We start from the raw sequence: 15,177 nt of genomic DNA on the forward strand, positions 1-15,177 counted from the left end.
CCCCGGCAGCAAAATACGACTCTGGTGGGACTCGAACCCACAACCTTTGAATGACTCCCGTCAGACGCTAGAAGTCCAATGCGCTATCCATTGCGCCACAGAGCCTTCGCTCTGCCGCGCCGCCGTCACCGCCTCTTGGCCGCGCCCCGCCCGCGCCACCGTTCTTCGGCATTGCGTCCGTCACTGCGGGGCCGGGCCGGTGCACCGGGCGGGACTACAGCTCCCGGCGGCCCGCGCTGCCCGCCCCTCCCCGCCCCTGCCGCAGAGCCGGGCGGGCCCCGCTCCCGGTGCAGGTGGCCGGGCCTCAGCGGACGCCCCAGAGTCCGGTAAGAGCGTGGCACCATCCTCTTCATCCCGATCCGTCAGCCCGCGGCGCCGCCGCGGCGGCCGCGCTCCCTCCCCGCCGACAGCCCCGCGGGCTCCCCATCAGGCGCCTCGGCCCTGCGGGCGGCACCAGGGTCCCTCCGCTCCGCCGGTCTCCGCATGAGGTACCGGGGCTCCTCGTGGGGCACTGTGGCAAGCGCCGGGATCCCTCCGTCCCCTGGCCTCCCCACGAGCGCGCCACGGGCCCTCGCCCCGCCGAGAGCGGCTGTGCCCGGGCGCTTCCGGGGCCTGGCGGCGTTGGGTGGCGGGGCCTGGCTGCATCCCGGCCTTTCTGCCTCGTGTGATGGGGCTGGGCAGCGCTGCTCGACCTCCCTGCTGCGGTCCTTAGGCGGGTGACTCGGGGGTCCCTGCCCAGGGCAGGTGGGAGACAGGTGCCTCCCAGGTGCCGATGGCGCTGGGGCTTCTCACAGCGCGGCCACATGCCCATTGTCCCCCCTGGGATCCGCTCGTCGGGCTCGGTGCTCCCCGGGTGGATCCCCGCGCTTTGCCTCGGTGCCTGCTGGCTGTGAGCTACAGGCATGGCTTCGTTTCCTCTGTGCTGATGCAGCTGGACAAGACCTGAATCTGTAACGCAGGGCTGGAGGTCTCTGGCAGCGACATACCGGGTATCTCTCGGGAATCTCTCCCCGGGTATCTCTCGGGAATCTTTCCCCGGGTATCTCCGTAGGAGGCACCGGGATGCCGGAGTGAGGTGGAGATATGAGGAGAGGATAACAGGGGCTTGCCTGAGCCTGCCTTGCCTTCAAGCGGGAGATTAAGCCCTTTGCTGCCCACACAGAGTGGGGCTCCCCCGCTGCTGCCTCTCCACATCTGGCTGGTGTGAGGCTGTTACAGAGGGCCGAGGTCCCAGCTGAGGTGCAGCAGTTTGATGGTGATCTAAAAGCTGCCCTGTTTAAGTGCAGAGAGAGGCTCCCAGGCAGAAACACAGTGAGTCCTGCCCTGCTAAAAGGCAGAGGGACAGTCTTGTGGGACATCACATCTGGGAGATAGGTGTTTGGTGGGGAGTGTTCAGAGGTCACTGGCACAAGGGGGAACCTCAGGGTAAGGGCTATGGGTGGGAAAAAGTGTCTCCAGGTGTCCCCTTGGGAGTGGTGTCTTGTGCGCTGATGCATCCCAGCCTGCTGCTGGTGGCACAGCTCAAAGGTGGGACAGCCAGCAAACAAGACATGTGACCATGTGGCACTGCCTTGGCTCCCACCCTGCCAGCATCTGGTGTCAAATCCACAGAAGCTTCTTGGATCTGGGGGGACTGCACAGAGCAGAGGGAAAGCCACAAGTGTGGTTCCCAGCCCCACCAGCTGTACAAGAGCCCATGCAGGGCTTCCACCTTCAGAGCAGGGAATCAATCTTCAAGAGGGAAATGATGCAAATGTTTCCTTCCTCTTTGGCCTGTGTCCATGCCAGGAAGGGCCAGTTTTATCTAGGAGCTGTGAGGGTTACATCTCTGTCATTTTCCTCCTCCCAGTGCTTTTGCCTGAAAAGAGCCGTTGCTAGATCACCATCTCTGAGTCTCAGCTACGTCTGGGGTGTGTCTGGGATGGGGACAGGGATGCTGTTTTGGAGGGACAAGTACCAGAGACAGTCACTGTCCCCAGGGAATGGGACAGGGGCCTGGGCACTCCTGGCAGCAGTGACAGCCCTTGTTCTGCCCACTCCAGCCTGGCCTCATCCGTGACCTGCTCTGGCAGTGTCTCCAGACTGTTTAGGCCAGGAAACTGCCCGCCAACATGACGGTTTGCAAACACAAGCAGAGCTCAAAGAACTGAGTTTCCTGTCCCTGATCCTGTCTGAGCTGTGTCGTGGAGCATGTGAAGCTGTGCTCTTCCAACAGCTGTGATAGCTGTCCTGGAGCCAGGCATGCAGGAGAGCTCATGCCCGGGGCCTGGGAGACTCTGGATTTTAAGGACAGAGAGATTCTGGGTAGAGTGGAGGCTTCCAGTCATCTGTACACAGCCTCCTGCCATGACTTTGCTCACACATCCATGGAAGTGACTTTGTCCTGCATCTCATGTTGCTGGGGCGTGGCCAGACCCCTGGCTGGTGTGCAGAATGTGGCTCCCCAAGTGGGAATGGCCAGGCTCTCGGCTTGCACCAGGCAATGCCTACCTGATGGCTCAATTGGAGGTCATCTCCCGGGTCAGATAAAGTTACATCTCTGGGAGCTCTGGGCTGCTGGGTTACATCCTCACTGCCAGGAGGACTGATGACTCAGGGACCTCATCCAGGAAATTGGGGGCTGCTCAGGCATCCCACGCCCATGGGATTGTTATTACCAGGTCCATGGTGCGTGGGTTGATGGTCGTGGTTTCTCTCTCCCTGCAGGCCACGATGCTGCGTTTGGCTGCTTTTGCAGCTGTGCTGCTGTTCTTCAGGGTCACTCTGGAACTGTCCTGGATCCAGGCCATCCCTGCTCTCTTCATCTTCTACCTGGCATCTGGTGGATGGGAATTCTTCCTCATATTCCTCAAGACATTACCAAGGGATGTCCAGTAGGTGTCCTGGCTGAGATAGTCCACCCATCCACCCCTGGCCCTCTGCTCTGCCCTGGTGTATGTGTATATGTGAGCACAGTCCCTGACTCCTTGCACAGCCTGGGTTTCTGCTGGCACCTGGCCTGGCTGGAAGGAGATCTCCCTTGGCCGTGTCCAGGTGACTCCAAACTCTTGGGCAAACTCTTCGCAAGAAGGATAGATTTACAGCTGAACTCAAAGTCTGTTGACTGTCCTTGTACTTCACCCTAAAGCTGCTGGCGTAGCACCAGGTCCCTGTGCAGGGTTTGTTCTAAGTCGGTATCAGGCTGTGCCAGCTCCTGGCAAGGATATGGGGGGAGGGAGTGGTGGTACCTCTTGGAGAGGACTCGAGGCTCAAAAATGTCCCTTTGATCGGGGACATCCCTGTCTGCAGACTTCCAAATACATCTCTCCCTGGCCTCCATCAGTCCCTGGCTGTGAGCCTCTCTGCAGATGTGTTCTGCCTATGTGCACACTGCTCAGGGGAGCACGCAGAGCTGCTGCTGGTCTCAGGTGGGGTCTGGTGTAAGTGCTGGGCTCTTGCAGCTCCTCGGAAGGTCCTTGTGCTGTGCTGCCTTTGCTGGAGGAAGTGATTTTGCAGGGGTCACTGAGCAACTGCCCTCTTCCTCCCCCTCCTTTGGCAGCACGGGGCTGGTCCTGTTGCGGGTGAAGTGGCAGGTATGGAGGCACATGAGGGAGAAGAACACCATCGCCAAGATCTTCCAGAAGACGGCAAGGAAGTATCCAGAGAAGACAGCGCTGATCTTCCAAGGCACAGGCGAGAGCTGGACCTTCCGTCAGCTGGACGAGTACTCCAGCCAGGTGGCCAATTTCTTCTATGGCCAAGGCTTCCGCTCGGGGGACGTGGTGGCACTTTTCATGGAGTCCCGCAACCAGTACGTGGGGCTGTGGCTCGGGCTGGCCAAGATCGGGGTGGAGACGGCCCTGGTGAATTCCCACCTGCGCTTGGATGCCTTGCTGCACTGCATCACCATCTCCAGCTCCAAAGCTGTGGTTTTTGGGGTGGAGATGATGGAAGGTGAGGCGCTGGCAGATGTTTTGGGAGTGCTTTGGACTGGAGGGAGGTGTGTCTTGTCGGTGGGTTCAGTGTTCCTTTCCTGCCCACCACAGAACAGAGATCTGGAAGAGAATGGTCAGTTGAATCATCCAGGGATTTGATTTGTGTTTGGTTTTTTTATTATTGTTGATTCCTTTGGACACTGGGCAGGATGTGGAGTGCAGTGCTGTCTGCCTCCCAAGCAGGTCAGCCTGGCTATGAGGATCCTAGTGTCTCTGGAGTCTATTCCCAGCATGGAGACCTGGGTTAGACTGGGCCTGCCCCACTGCACAGGAGGAACCTGCCCTTGCTCTCCGGCTGTTGCTACATCCTTGCAGCACCTTGGATCCAGTTCCTTGTGTGTTTCAGCCCACACCTCTGAGGTTGACAGTGTCAACAGACCTCTTGGCACCTAAGAGGTTTTGGATGGGGAAAGGTGGAAAACAGGATCTTCTGGTCCCTGAAGAGGTCTGGGCTGTGGCCCCAGCATCTGTTAATCATGGGAACAACATCTGCCTTGGGATGGCTGTGAGCCCATTAGGGATTCTGCCAAGCACAGTGGGGGTACTGCTACCTGGGGCAGGGTGTCCCTCAGGCTGTCTGGGAGGGCAGAGGGTCTCTGTGCTGTAGCCACCCTGCCACTTTTCTCCAGCTCCCCTCTTTATTTTCTCAGCAATGCAGGAAGTGCAGCCCTCCCTGGATAAATCCATCCATCTCTTCTGGTCCGGGGATGAAAATCCTAAATCCGTGCTTCCTGGTGCAAAACACCTGGACCCCCTCCTGCAGATGGCCCCGCGACACCAGCCAACTCCCCCTGCTAAGGGCTTTCTTGGTATGTGGTCAGCTCTTGGGGCCAGACACATGGTGGTGATTTTGAGGGTCAGCTGGTTACCACTCTGGCAAGACTGCTGGGGATACCAATGGCAAGGGGTGTTTGGGGTGGGTCTTACTCCAGTGTGTGAAGCCCAGCCCTGTGTGAAGCAGTATCCTATCATACCCTCAGTGTGTCCAACAAACCTGATCTGCCCAGGGTGATCCCAGCAGGTTCTTGGAGCTGTTACATAAGAGTTTTGGCTCAGCTGGCAAGAGTAGAGTGTTTAAATTTTGATTGTCCCCCTCTCCTGGTTCGGCCTGGTTCCTGGTCACATTCCCAATTCCTAAATTGGGAATGTGACCCTGTCTCCTCATTACTCCCCAGATAAACTCTTCTATATCTACACCTCTGGCACGACGGGGATGCCCAAGGCTGCCATTGTGGTGAACTGCCGGTAAGGCTGTGGACAGGGGCTCGGGGAGGATGGGGCTGAGCTCTGCCCTCTCCTAGCACAGCAGCCCTGACCCTGCTCCTGACATACCTTCTCACCCTCCCCTCAGGTACTTCCGCATGTCCAGCTTGGTTTTTTACGGTTTTCGGATGAGGTCCGATGATGTGATGTACGACTGCCTCCCGCTCTACCACGCTGCAGGTAACGCGGGCCATACAGAGCATCCTGGGACTCTGCCCTCAGCCAAGCCCAGAGCTCGGGCTGGAGGCTGCTGTGGCTGTGATCTCCATGTCAAGGAGGATGAGACTGCTGCTTGCAGTGTGTGACTGAGGCTTTTTCTGCTTTTCCTGGAAGCCAGGAATAGATCTGGCTGACCTTTGGAGCAGGGAGTGTGTGGGGAGGGCATTATCCTACCCTGGTTTTGGAATACCTGTTCCTTATTGCTGCTCCCTGTGAAAGTAAGGGGGGAAAGTCTAGGGGAAGGGGAAGCAGTGCCTGCCTGCCTGGCTGAGACATGCTGGGATATTTAGGTGCAAAGTGCTGCCCTACATGATACTGCCATGTGTCTCCTCCATTGTGCCTGTGACCCTGGGGGCTTTGGCTGGGCAAACCCCCACTGCTGTGAGCCAGCCATGGCCTCTGCCTTGCCCTGCCAGTTCTTTCAGTGGGTGGGCTGGGCTGGAGGTGTGGGGGGACTGAGGGCTTTCCTGGCTGCTTCTCTGCAGGGAACATCGTGGGGATTGGGCAGTGCCTGCTGCAGGGCATGACGGTTGTCATCCGCAAGAAGTTCTCAGCCTCACACTTTTGGGAGGACTGTGTGAAATACAACTGCACGGTGAGGCTGTGAGGCAAGGAGCCTGTGGGGAGTGGGCAGGAAGCCTGGGGGTCTGTGCCAGGGAGAGAGCTCTCTCTGGGGAGAGCCCAGTTGCTGAAAGTGGGGGAGGCCTGGACCGGTTCTGTCTGTCCAGACTGCCTTTCAGGGTGGTGGGGCTGTGTCTTTCCCACCTGGGCTGGTAACTTCACGTGTCCTCCTCACATTCCAGCATTAGCCAGGAGATAGTGGATGGGTTTCACAGCCTGGAGAGGTGGGTTAACCAGGGAAGGACAGGCTGGATGAGTTAGCAGAACTTCTCTTTTTTACTGCAGCCTCTTTAGCAAAGTTTGGGTGTGTTGTGCCATTCCTTCCTGCCCTGAAGCAGCCTCAGAGAACCCAGGGCCTGGCAGAGGGATCCTAGTGAGTCTTTCCTCCTCTCTGTTGCTCGCAGATCGTGCAGTACATTGGGGAGATCTGCCGCTACCTGCTGAACCAGCCGTACCAGGACACGGAGCGGCAGCACCGCGTGCGCATGGCCGTGGGCAATGGGCTGCGGGCCTCCATCTGGAGGGAGTTCATGGCCCGCTTTGGCATCCCCCAGGTGGCCGAGTTCTACGGGGCCACCGAGTGCAACTGCAGCGTGGGAAACTTTGACGGCAACGTAAGGCCCCACAATCCTCCCTGATGTCCCAAAGGGTGACAGCTGGCCTGGGCAGGGTTGGAAACCCAAATGGGCTGTTTGCTCCTTGGCACAGGTTGCCATCCGCCCAGAGGGGTTTTGGCTGTTGTGTGGTGCCACCTCTGTGGTGTTCTGGGAGTGTGTGAGCAGTGGGTTCAGGTGGGACAAATGTCCTTGCCACCCACAGTTCTGAGCTCTTTCTGTTCTAGGTTGGGTCATGCGGCTTCAACAGCAGGATCCTGCCAAATGTGCACCCCATTGGTTTGGTGAAGGTGGATGAAGACACTATGGAGCTGATCCGGGGACCGGATGGTGTCTGTATCAGCTGCAAACCTGGTGAGGACAACCACAGGGATAAAATCTCCTCCGCCCAGTGGGATTGTGAGCATTTCACGATACCTCAGGATAATTTCCCTGATTTGTCTCTGCTCAGTTAAACCACACCAACCCCATGAGATGCTCTTTTTGCTTGGGGGGCTAGGGGTGGTGGTGTTTCCCTCCTTCATCCCCTCTTCTCACTGCAGGGGAGCCGGGGCAGCTGGTGGGTCGCATTATCAGGAGCAATCCCCTGCAGCACTTCGATGGCTACCTGAATCAGTCAGCCACCAACAAGAAAATTGCCAGGGACGTGTTTGCAAAAGGGGACGCTGCCTATCTCACAGGTGAGGCCAGCAGGACCCCTCTGTCTGCTGGGAGTGAAGGAGAAAGGCACCTGTGTGGGAATGGGGACTCTTCCAGGGTAGCAGCACTGCCCTGAGATGCTCCAGGGTTGTTCCTAGCCAACACCTCATATTTTTGCCTATTTGTTGCTTTCCAATAGGGGATGTCCTGGTGATGGATAAATATGGCTACTTGTACTTCCGAGACCGCACCGGGGACACCTTCCGATGGAAGGGGGAGAACGTCTCCACCACGGAGGTGGAGGGAACGCTGAGCCGCATCCTCAACCTGACGGACGTGGTGGTGTATGGTGTGGAGGTCCCAGGTAGCTGAGAGGGAAGTGGACAATCAGGAGAGGCAAGCAGGCCTCCAACACTTGAGTGTGAACATGTCCTACATGTCCAGATTAGTGAGGGTAGGCTGAGGCTCTCTGTGGGCAAGCTGGGAAGAGGCCACAAGGGGTGTGGCTAGCAGGAACCAGAGGGTTTCCTCATTCTCTCAAGCTTTGGTCTGATTCTGGCTGGTTTATAAGGACCCTGTGTCCTCTCTGGCCATGACTGTGACTGCGGGGTGTCACTGGTAGCCCTGGCCACAGGGTGATGACACAGCAGTGACACAGCTGGACGTGCCAGCGCTTCAGTACAAAGCAGGGTCTTGCTGGTGCAGGGCAGAGGTGAGATGATGCTACAAGGACAGTGTGTCTGAGTGCTCTTCATTCTCTGCCTCCTAGGGATTGAAGGGAGGGCAGGAATGGCAGCCATTGCTGACCCAGAGAACTCCTGTGACCTAGAAGACTTTTCCAGCAAGCTGAAAAAGGCTCTGCCACTGTATGCACGTCCCGTGTTCCTGCGGTTCCTGCACGAAGTCTCCAAGACAAGTGAGCCATGGCCTGGGCATGCACGCTCACACTGGACATGGAGCTAGGGGACCCTGGGAGGGGAAAACCTGGTTACACCCTCTGTAGGGTGGGGATGAAGCTTCTCTTCCTCACAGAGCCCATGGCCAGTTCCTCAGGCAGTTTTGAGGCATGGGAACACAAGGCTGGGTCTGGGGCTGCACAGGTGTGGTGGGGATGGATGCATGTGTAGCTAGTGAGCCCTTACTCCTTCTCTCCCCATTTCAGGCACTTACAAGTTCCAGAAGATGGAGCTGCGGAAGCAGGGCTTTGACCCTGCGCTGGTGAAGGACAGGTTGTATTTTCTGGACTCCAGGCAAGGCTGTTACCTGCCACTGGACCAGGCAGCGTTCAGCAGAATCCAGTCGGGAGACCAGAAGCTGTAACTGGTGGGGCTCGAGCCAGGCACCTCCCAAATCCTGCTGGGGAGAGGGGGCAAGGCAGGCACTGGGGAAGGAAAGGTTCACAGAATGATATAAAAGGCACGCTAGAGATTTTATTTGACAAGTTTTACAGATAAGGGTTTGGGAGGAACACAGAGGGGATTGAGGGGAGGGGGATGGTCACATACCAAAGCATTGACTCATTATGGCTTTATTTTCTGCTTCATACAGTGGTGGTGGTCCCATGCCATGGGAGGGGCAGGGCCCTGGCCAGTTTAGGAGGGGTGGGGTGCCCCTGCCATTCCACTTTGCTTTTCCTGTCTTTCCCTACCTTTTCCTGCCTGCAGCAACCCTTCCTTGTGAAGGCCATGAGGGCACCAGTGCTGGGCTCTTCCCAACTTCTCTACCAAGCAGCCAGCTTCTCCTTGGCACAGGGACCCAGTTGGCAGAGGGAAGGTGGGTGCCAGGCACAGCCCCTTCCCTCTGCTTGGCCTTGCTGGTGTTGTGTGTCTGCTGTGAATCAGGGGAGCAGGGTAGTGTTGGGCTCAGGAGGGGGACAGAAGTGTGTTTCTGCCATGCCATCTCTCTCCTGGGGAATGACATTTCTCTAATTACACGCACATTATATTATATTATATCTATATATATATATGTGTGTGTGTGTGTATATACATATATATATATATAATACACGCTGACTTTTTTTTTTTTAATCTTAATTTATTGTCCGTACTTTTGAATGTGTCTCGGGTTTGTGCAGTAGGTGGAGGGATAGCCCCAGACCTGTCCTCTCTTGGAGAATCCTTTTCTCTCACAGGGAGGTGGGATGCTCATCTGGGACTGATTCTCCTCTTCCAGCATGGTTGCAAATGTAAATGTCCTTGTGGCCTTGCTCCATGGTGGAGGACATGAGCAAATCCCACTATCTTGCGGACACTTCTCTGGGTCTTTTACTTGCATCTTTTGTGGATGCAGCATTGTTTTGTGGACCTTCTTCCTTGCAGAAAGCAAGTGGGAGAGTGGGAAGAAGGGCCAAGTTTGCCTTTGCTTAGATGTACTCAGGAGGTAACTTGCCAGGGGAGAGAACATCCTCTGGAGGGTAGCCTCTGTGAGAGCCTGATTTCCTGTGCTCTGCATCCCTTCCCAAAAGAGCCCTCCCTGTCTCCAGCACCAGAGCAGGGCCCTGAACTGAAATGTCTGTGTAAAACATCTGACTAGTGCTATGTGAATTCCCCATGTTATGTCTGATATGAAACAGCCTCAGCTGCGCTGTTCAATTCCAGTTCTCAGAAAACAAGCAGAAATTTCTCTTCCAGAGAAAACTCTGGGTTGGGTTGATTTTTGGGGTTTTTTTCCCTTTGTTTTATTTTTGGTTGGTTTTTTTTTTTTTCTAATAATTTGTTTTTATGCTTTTAGCAGGGTTACTTCTTAAAACGACATCTGTCTTTTGTGAGGGCAGGGTGTGTCTGCTCTTCTAGCTGTGCTTCCACACCAACCTACCTGCCTGCCTCAGTCTGTCCTGGTCTCACAATTAAACACAAGTATGGGTCTATGCTGCTGTTTCCTACCTCTTCCTTGTACAGTCCTGCTTTGTGAGGGAAGGTGGGGGACTTTGCTGGTTTGGGAACTGCCACTCCAGAGCATCACCTCCCCTGTGTGCATTTTGGCTCATCTTAGAGCAGGGGGAACAAGCCCCTTGCTGCTGGGTTTAATGACTGTGTGAAGACAACATGTTGATCAGACCCTCCCCAGTTTCCTCCACTAACTCTCCACACCCTGTTTTTCCTTGTTCTGTCCTCAGCATTGCCGTCCCAGTTTGTTCTGGCCCAGTTTTCCCTGTTTACCCTTGGACATGTGGCTCTTCCACCCCTCTCCTGTTCTCTATTTCCTCTTCCTGCTGCTTCTCTCTGTGTTTGTCCATGCTGAACTTCCCAGCTCATTTCTGCCCTTGCAGACAAGTTTTATGGTAGCCATTCCACTTCCCTTGCTGCCAGAACCATCTTTTACACCTTCTGCATCCAACCCTGGTGATAGCAGAACTTGGCTCCTTCTTGGTATGGGGCTGGCAGGGACAAATGTCTTCCATGAGCCTGAGTGAAATGCTTTGCCTGGTGAGCCACACCATAAGAAGAGTGTTGGAAATTTGCATCCTTTATATATCAACTTCACCTTTGGACATTTTCAAATGGGTGTCTTCTCCAGCATCTCTAAGCTGAAAGCTTTGATTTTAGTTTTTCAGTCCCCTGGACACTCAAGCCTCTGTCCCAAAGCAGCCAGTGGAAAACAGACACCATCCCCACAGCCCTGCAGCATCCGGGGGGCTCAGCCCTCAAACAGCGGCTTTGCCACGAAATTTACCAAGGAAATTATGCATTCAGGGATCATATTTAGGGGCAGGGGAGCTGGTGCAGGGAGTGCAGCACTCTGCAGGTGCTCTGCTCCCACCTGCGGGCCCTGTTCCGCTCGCAGCCACCAGAGGAGGGCAGGCTGGGCTCGGCAAACGCCTCCCCTCGGGGGGACACGCTCCCGGGGCTGTCACAGCCCTCGTGTGCTGCTCAGGCCCCTGCAAGCGCGGGATGTTGGAGTGGGAGGGTACCACGCAGGGTGGGTGCCTAAGTTTTGGATACAGATGATGGGGCTGGGTGTGAGGCCGGTGGCAGTCCCAGGCACTGGTGTGCACTGTGCTCAGGCTCCTGGCTGGAGACTCTGCCTGATGGAGACTTGGGCAGCAGCCAGGTCACTGAGCTGTGCCAGGGGGGTGGTGGGCAGCGACCTGAACCACCGGGCCTCATCCAGCCTTCTGCTAAAGGCAGCGAGGAAAAGCTTGGCCTCCCTGAAGTCAGACCTGGGGGTGGTCATCTGGAGATGGGTGGTTTGGAGTGGTAGAGGAGGATACAGGGGGACTGTACTCCCTCCCTGCAGGAGATGGCTGTGCTGAAGAAAAAGGGGTTGCAGGGCAAAACTCAGCACTGTGTTTCTGTCTGTCTGAGAGCAGGGTAGGTTAAAAAAGCCTACCAAGCAAATTATGCATTCAGGGCACTGCCTGTTAAATGCAGATGGGAATAGCTTTGGAAGCTTATGGAAATATGGCTGTTACTTGTCTGCTAGTGAGCCCATACAAATGGAGACTGGCTAGAGTGTCTGGGTTTTGGAGATGGATGGGAATTATAGGCCTGTGAGAGGAGCAGGATTTAGCCCTTGCTGGTGCCAACACAGGTCAGGAGCTGGGCTCTGTCTGGGGCATAGCTGGGAGCTCACCCCGAGTCCTTTATATTGAGCTGGCTGTGAGGAGGGGGAGCTGCACAATTCAGGCAAGAGGAGCAGGATGAGGCCCCCCCAAGGTGAGAGCTCCTGCTCTTGGGAGATGGGAGGTGCTGGGTCACTGGGAAAGAGCTGAGAAGACATCACAGAGGGCTCTGGTACACAGCTGGGGGGCTGGGGCGTGCCTGTGCCACACACACCTCTGTGCCAGAGCATTTCCCAGGGAGAGGGGAGCCCCAGGGAGGTGTGTTCACATCCAAGTTATGCTCAAAGGAGCCCCCTTGTGCAGCAAGGCTGGTGTGGGGGGTTGGTTCCCTCTGGAGATCTGGTGCCCAGGGACCATTCACCATTAGCGTTGTTTGTCCTGACTGAGGAGCGTTGTATGCACTTGGCAGTACTTCAGGATTCCCTGAAACACCCAGCTACACCAACTAGAGGTTTTCCACTGGCTATCAGCTTTGAGTTGAAATCCTGGGGCCTTTCTAAAGTCCCAGTTCCTCTGGAAAAATGAAGTTGATGTGCAAGTGTCCCTGAAGCTCTTGGCCCAGAAATAGAAGTGCAGATGTGGTGCTGAGCCTGGGATCAATGCTGAGACACAACACTTCCAGCAGAGAGGTATTTGGAATGAAGTAGCCAGGGTTTAATCATAGTCTGATTTTTTAAAATATCTTTTTATTTGTGCAGTTTTAAGGAGGAGGCTAATTGAATCCTCTATGAATAGAGACACCTTGTGAGACATCCCTCCTCTTTGATCAATGCACTAGTCTGGCTCAACAGCTGCATGTAGATAAAAGTCCTATACATAAAGTACGAGGTATTGTTCTGTTTTAATTAAAACACTTAAAATTCTGTTTGCATGAGGTTAAGAAAACATTAAAATCCTTTCCAGGGTTATTATCAAACTGCTAATTTAAGCAAAGCCAAAGAGCTTTACAAACCAAATGTGCTCTTCCCCATGGAGATGACTGCTTCTCCCAGACCCTGTGTCCTGGACAGCGACAATATATCAAGACAAAAAATGTGGCAACTTTTTTTCTGGTCTGCTTTAGGTCCAGCCCAGTCAAGCCATGCTTAGTGTGAAAAACTGGAATGTATTTTAGCCTTTATGCAGATGGGAGCTTTGCAAGTTGCTCAGAATCTTTCTGGGTGAAATTATTTTCTGCTGCTGAGAAAGTCTGACAGTCTTCAACACTGCATCTCTCCACCTCCTCCTGCCACTCTTGGTGTGCCAGAGCCTTCCCAAACAATGACAGCTGCCTGCTCCTCTGCACTATGGGGAGCTGGCTTTGCCTTTAAGCAGTGACAGAGAAATATTCTGGACTAAAAAATAGACTATCCTTTGGTGTACTCTTTAGAAATGGAAATACTTGATTCCCCTGAGTGGTTCCAGTGTAACCAGGAGCAGAGAGCCAGGAGTGGCTTCTCCTTCTCCAGTTTGAAGGGACTGTGTTGCCAGGGATTCCACCAAAATGATGGTCTGTGAATGTCTCATCATGCTGGGTGAGAGGGAAGGGACAGCAGCTTTCCTTCCCAAAGCAGAGAGGCTTCAGAAGGGAAGAGAATATCCTTAGTGCTGTTTGCTGCTGAGCTCCTGGACAGCACAGGATGGCTGGACTGTGCAGCTGAGTGAGGCTCAGAGAGCAGGGATGGGTCCTGCTTTGCTTTTTTTGAGCCTGGCCCATTTCAGTGGCAAATCCCACCTTCCAAAGTAACCTTGGGTTTGATCTGCTTTTCTCTTAGCTCATTAAAAATCCACACCTAGGCATAAAATCATGACAGGCCAGGCTCTGGGAGAGCTTTGGGCAGTTGAGATCATGCAGTACAGGCTGGCAACCCCAGGAATTGCAGGCGATGGTGATGCTATCCAAGTCCAGAACGTATTCCTGCTCAGGATGTGGGTCATTGCCCAGATCTTCCCCGATCCCTTGTCAGATGATCCCAGGCTTGTCAAGTGGGATATGGCCCCTACTGTGCCGCATCCCCCTCCTTGTTACAGCCCTGCCTTCCTCTACTCTCATCCCTGAGGGTGCGGAGCAGCCTCCCGGGGCCCCCAGCATCCCAGGCAGGATTTGTGGCCTGATCCTGCCCTGGAGGTGACACCTCCCACGACCTGCCCGGGGCCCGGCACACCCGCAGCGCTGTGCCAAGGGGCCCGAGGAAGTGAGGGCAGGCAGAGCCTTCCTCCTGCCCCCGGCCATGCGAGTGGCCGCCGGCTCGGCCGCAGGAAGAGGCTAACAGCGGCGGGCGAGCCACCCCCTCAGCTTTGAGTATCACTTTCAGCTATTCTGAAGGTTAAACGCCTGTTTAGAGCTCCCTATTGAAGGTAGAGCCGGGGGTGCGGCATTGTTGGGACGCCCTCCCGCTTTGTCTGGCCGCTTTCAGGGATGCCCTGAATGGGAAGCGGCCCCCCCAGCCCAGCACCCCGGCAGAAGGGCTCCCGGGGGAGAGGCGCTTCCTCCCGCCCTAATGACATTCAGGCCTCCATCGGTTCAGCTCCCGCTTTCTTTCTGCTGCAGTTTAACCCGGGCACAGAGGCCGGGCTCCATCTTACTGATCTCTGCTTGACACCCAATTACCACATGAATGGGAGAGAAAGGCTGCAAAAGGCTTTAACTCCCACTGACCCTCCTTCCCCTCTGCCTGCTTCCCTCTCTCCCCGTCCTACCCCCTCGCCTTTCTCCGGCGGAGGGAGTTCAAAACTGAGACGGGGAAATCAAACAAAGCCCCGAGTAAGGAAACCCATTGTCACCGCCTCCGCGATGGCTCCCCTTTCGCCAGCTATTGTTCCCCTTGAAGTTTGACTTGCTGTGTGGAAGGATGTGAGCAGCTGTTTGTGCATTCCCCTGATGTTTTATTGAAAAATAATTGAATCGTCAGTTCGGGGCTCTCTGATAAAATGTTTCCTCGTAACGCTAGGCCCTGCTGTATTTATAAACTTCGCATCCCTCTAGAATGTGATGGCGACCTAACACGTTTCCTCCAGGATAAACCCTCAGTGGAGGAATGGAGGTGTGTTCCTTCTGCGCTGAAGGAGAGAGAGGAAGCGTGCAAATGGCAGGGAAAAGGACAGAGGATGGGAACGAGACAAAAGAAATTAACCCTCTCTTCATTGCCAGGCTCGATTTCCAACCTGTTCCCTTTGCAGTTGGCTTTGTGGGAGGGGAATGGGAGCAGCCTCCTGCCCCAGTAGCCCGGGGTTTATGTACCTGTTTATCAAACACCGTCTGTATTTACAGCACTCCAATAATGGCAGCATTACATTTTCTTGA

At 55.2% G+C, this 15,177-nt stretch overlaps 1 protein-coding gene and 1 non-coding gene across 3 annotated transcripts; one reads left to right on the forward strand and one right to left on the reverse strand.

Moving 5' to 3' along the window:
- Positions 1-16: 16 nt before the first annotated feature.
- On the reverse strand, positions 17-105 carry TRNAR-UCU (transfer RNA arginine (anticodon UCU)). Its single transcript is given in 2 exon segments — positions 17-52; positions 69-105. It is a non-coding gene; the product is annotated as a tRNA-Arg (tRNA).
- Positions 106-238: 133 nt separating this feature from the next.
- SLC27A4 (solute carrier family 27 member 4) lies at positions 239-15,177 on the forward strand. Of its 2 annotated transcripts, none has more exons than XM_018917784.3 (13): positions 239-326; positions 2,707-2,873; positions 3,539-3,933; positions 4,625-4,783; positions 5,150-5,219; positions 5,326-5,417; positions 5,942-6,051; positions 6,482-6,691; positions 6,919-7,045; positions 7,234-7,371; positions 7,530-7,694; positions 8,100-8,246; positions 8,493-15,177. In XM_018917784.3, exons 2-13 carry the CDS (start codon positions 2,713-2,715, stop codon positions 8,648-8,650), a joined length of 1,932 nt encoding a protein of 643 aa, XP_018773329.1. In that variant the 5' UTR covers positions 239-326; positions 2,707-2,712; the 3' UTR covers positions 8,651-15,177. The 2 variants fall into 2 exon arrangements, with proteins under 2 accessions (XP_018773329.1, XP_050836910.1); XM_050980953.1 differs by lacking the exon at positions 239-326 and adding an exon at positions 350-488.

This window comes from Serinus canaria, chromosome 17, assembly GCF_022539315.1.
Source record: "Serinus canaria isolate serCan28SL12 chromosome 17, serCan2020, whole genome shotgun sequence".
Lineage (NCBI taxonomy): Eukaryota > Metazoa > Chordata > Aves > Passeriformes > Fringillidae > Serinus > Serinus canaria.

Coding starts and splice junctions, on each gene's coding strand:
- SLC27A4 (XM_018917784.3), top strand. CDS start 2,713: ATGCTGCGTTTGGCTGCTTTTGCAGCTGTGCTGCTGTTCTTCAGGGTC. Junction 4,784..5,149: donor CCCTGCTAAGGGCTTTCTTG/GTATGTGGTCAG, acceptor ATTACTCCCCAG/ATAAACTCTTCTATATCTAC. Junction 8,247..8,492: donor GCACGAAGTCTCCAAGACAA/GTGAGCCATGGC, acceptor TCCCCATTTCAG/GCACTTACAAGTTCCAGAAG.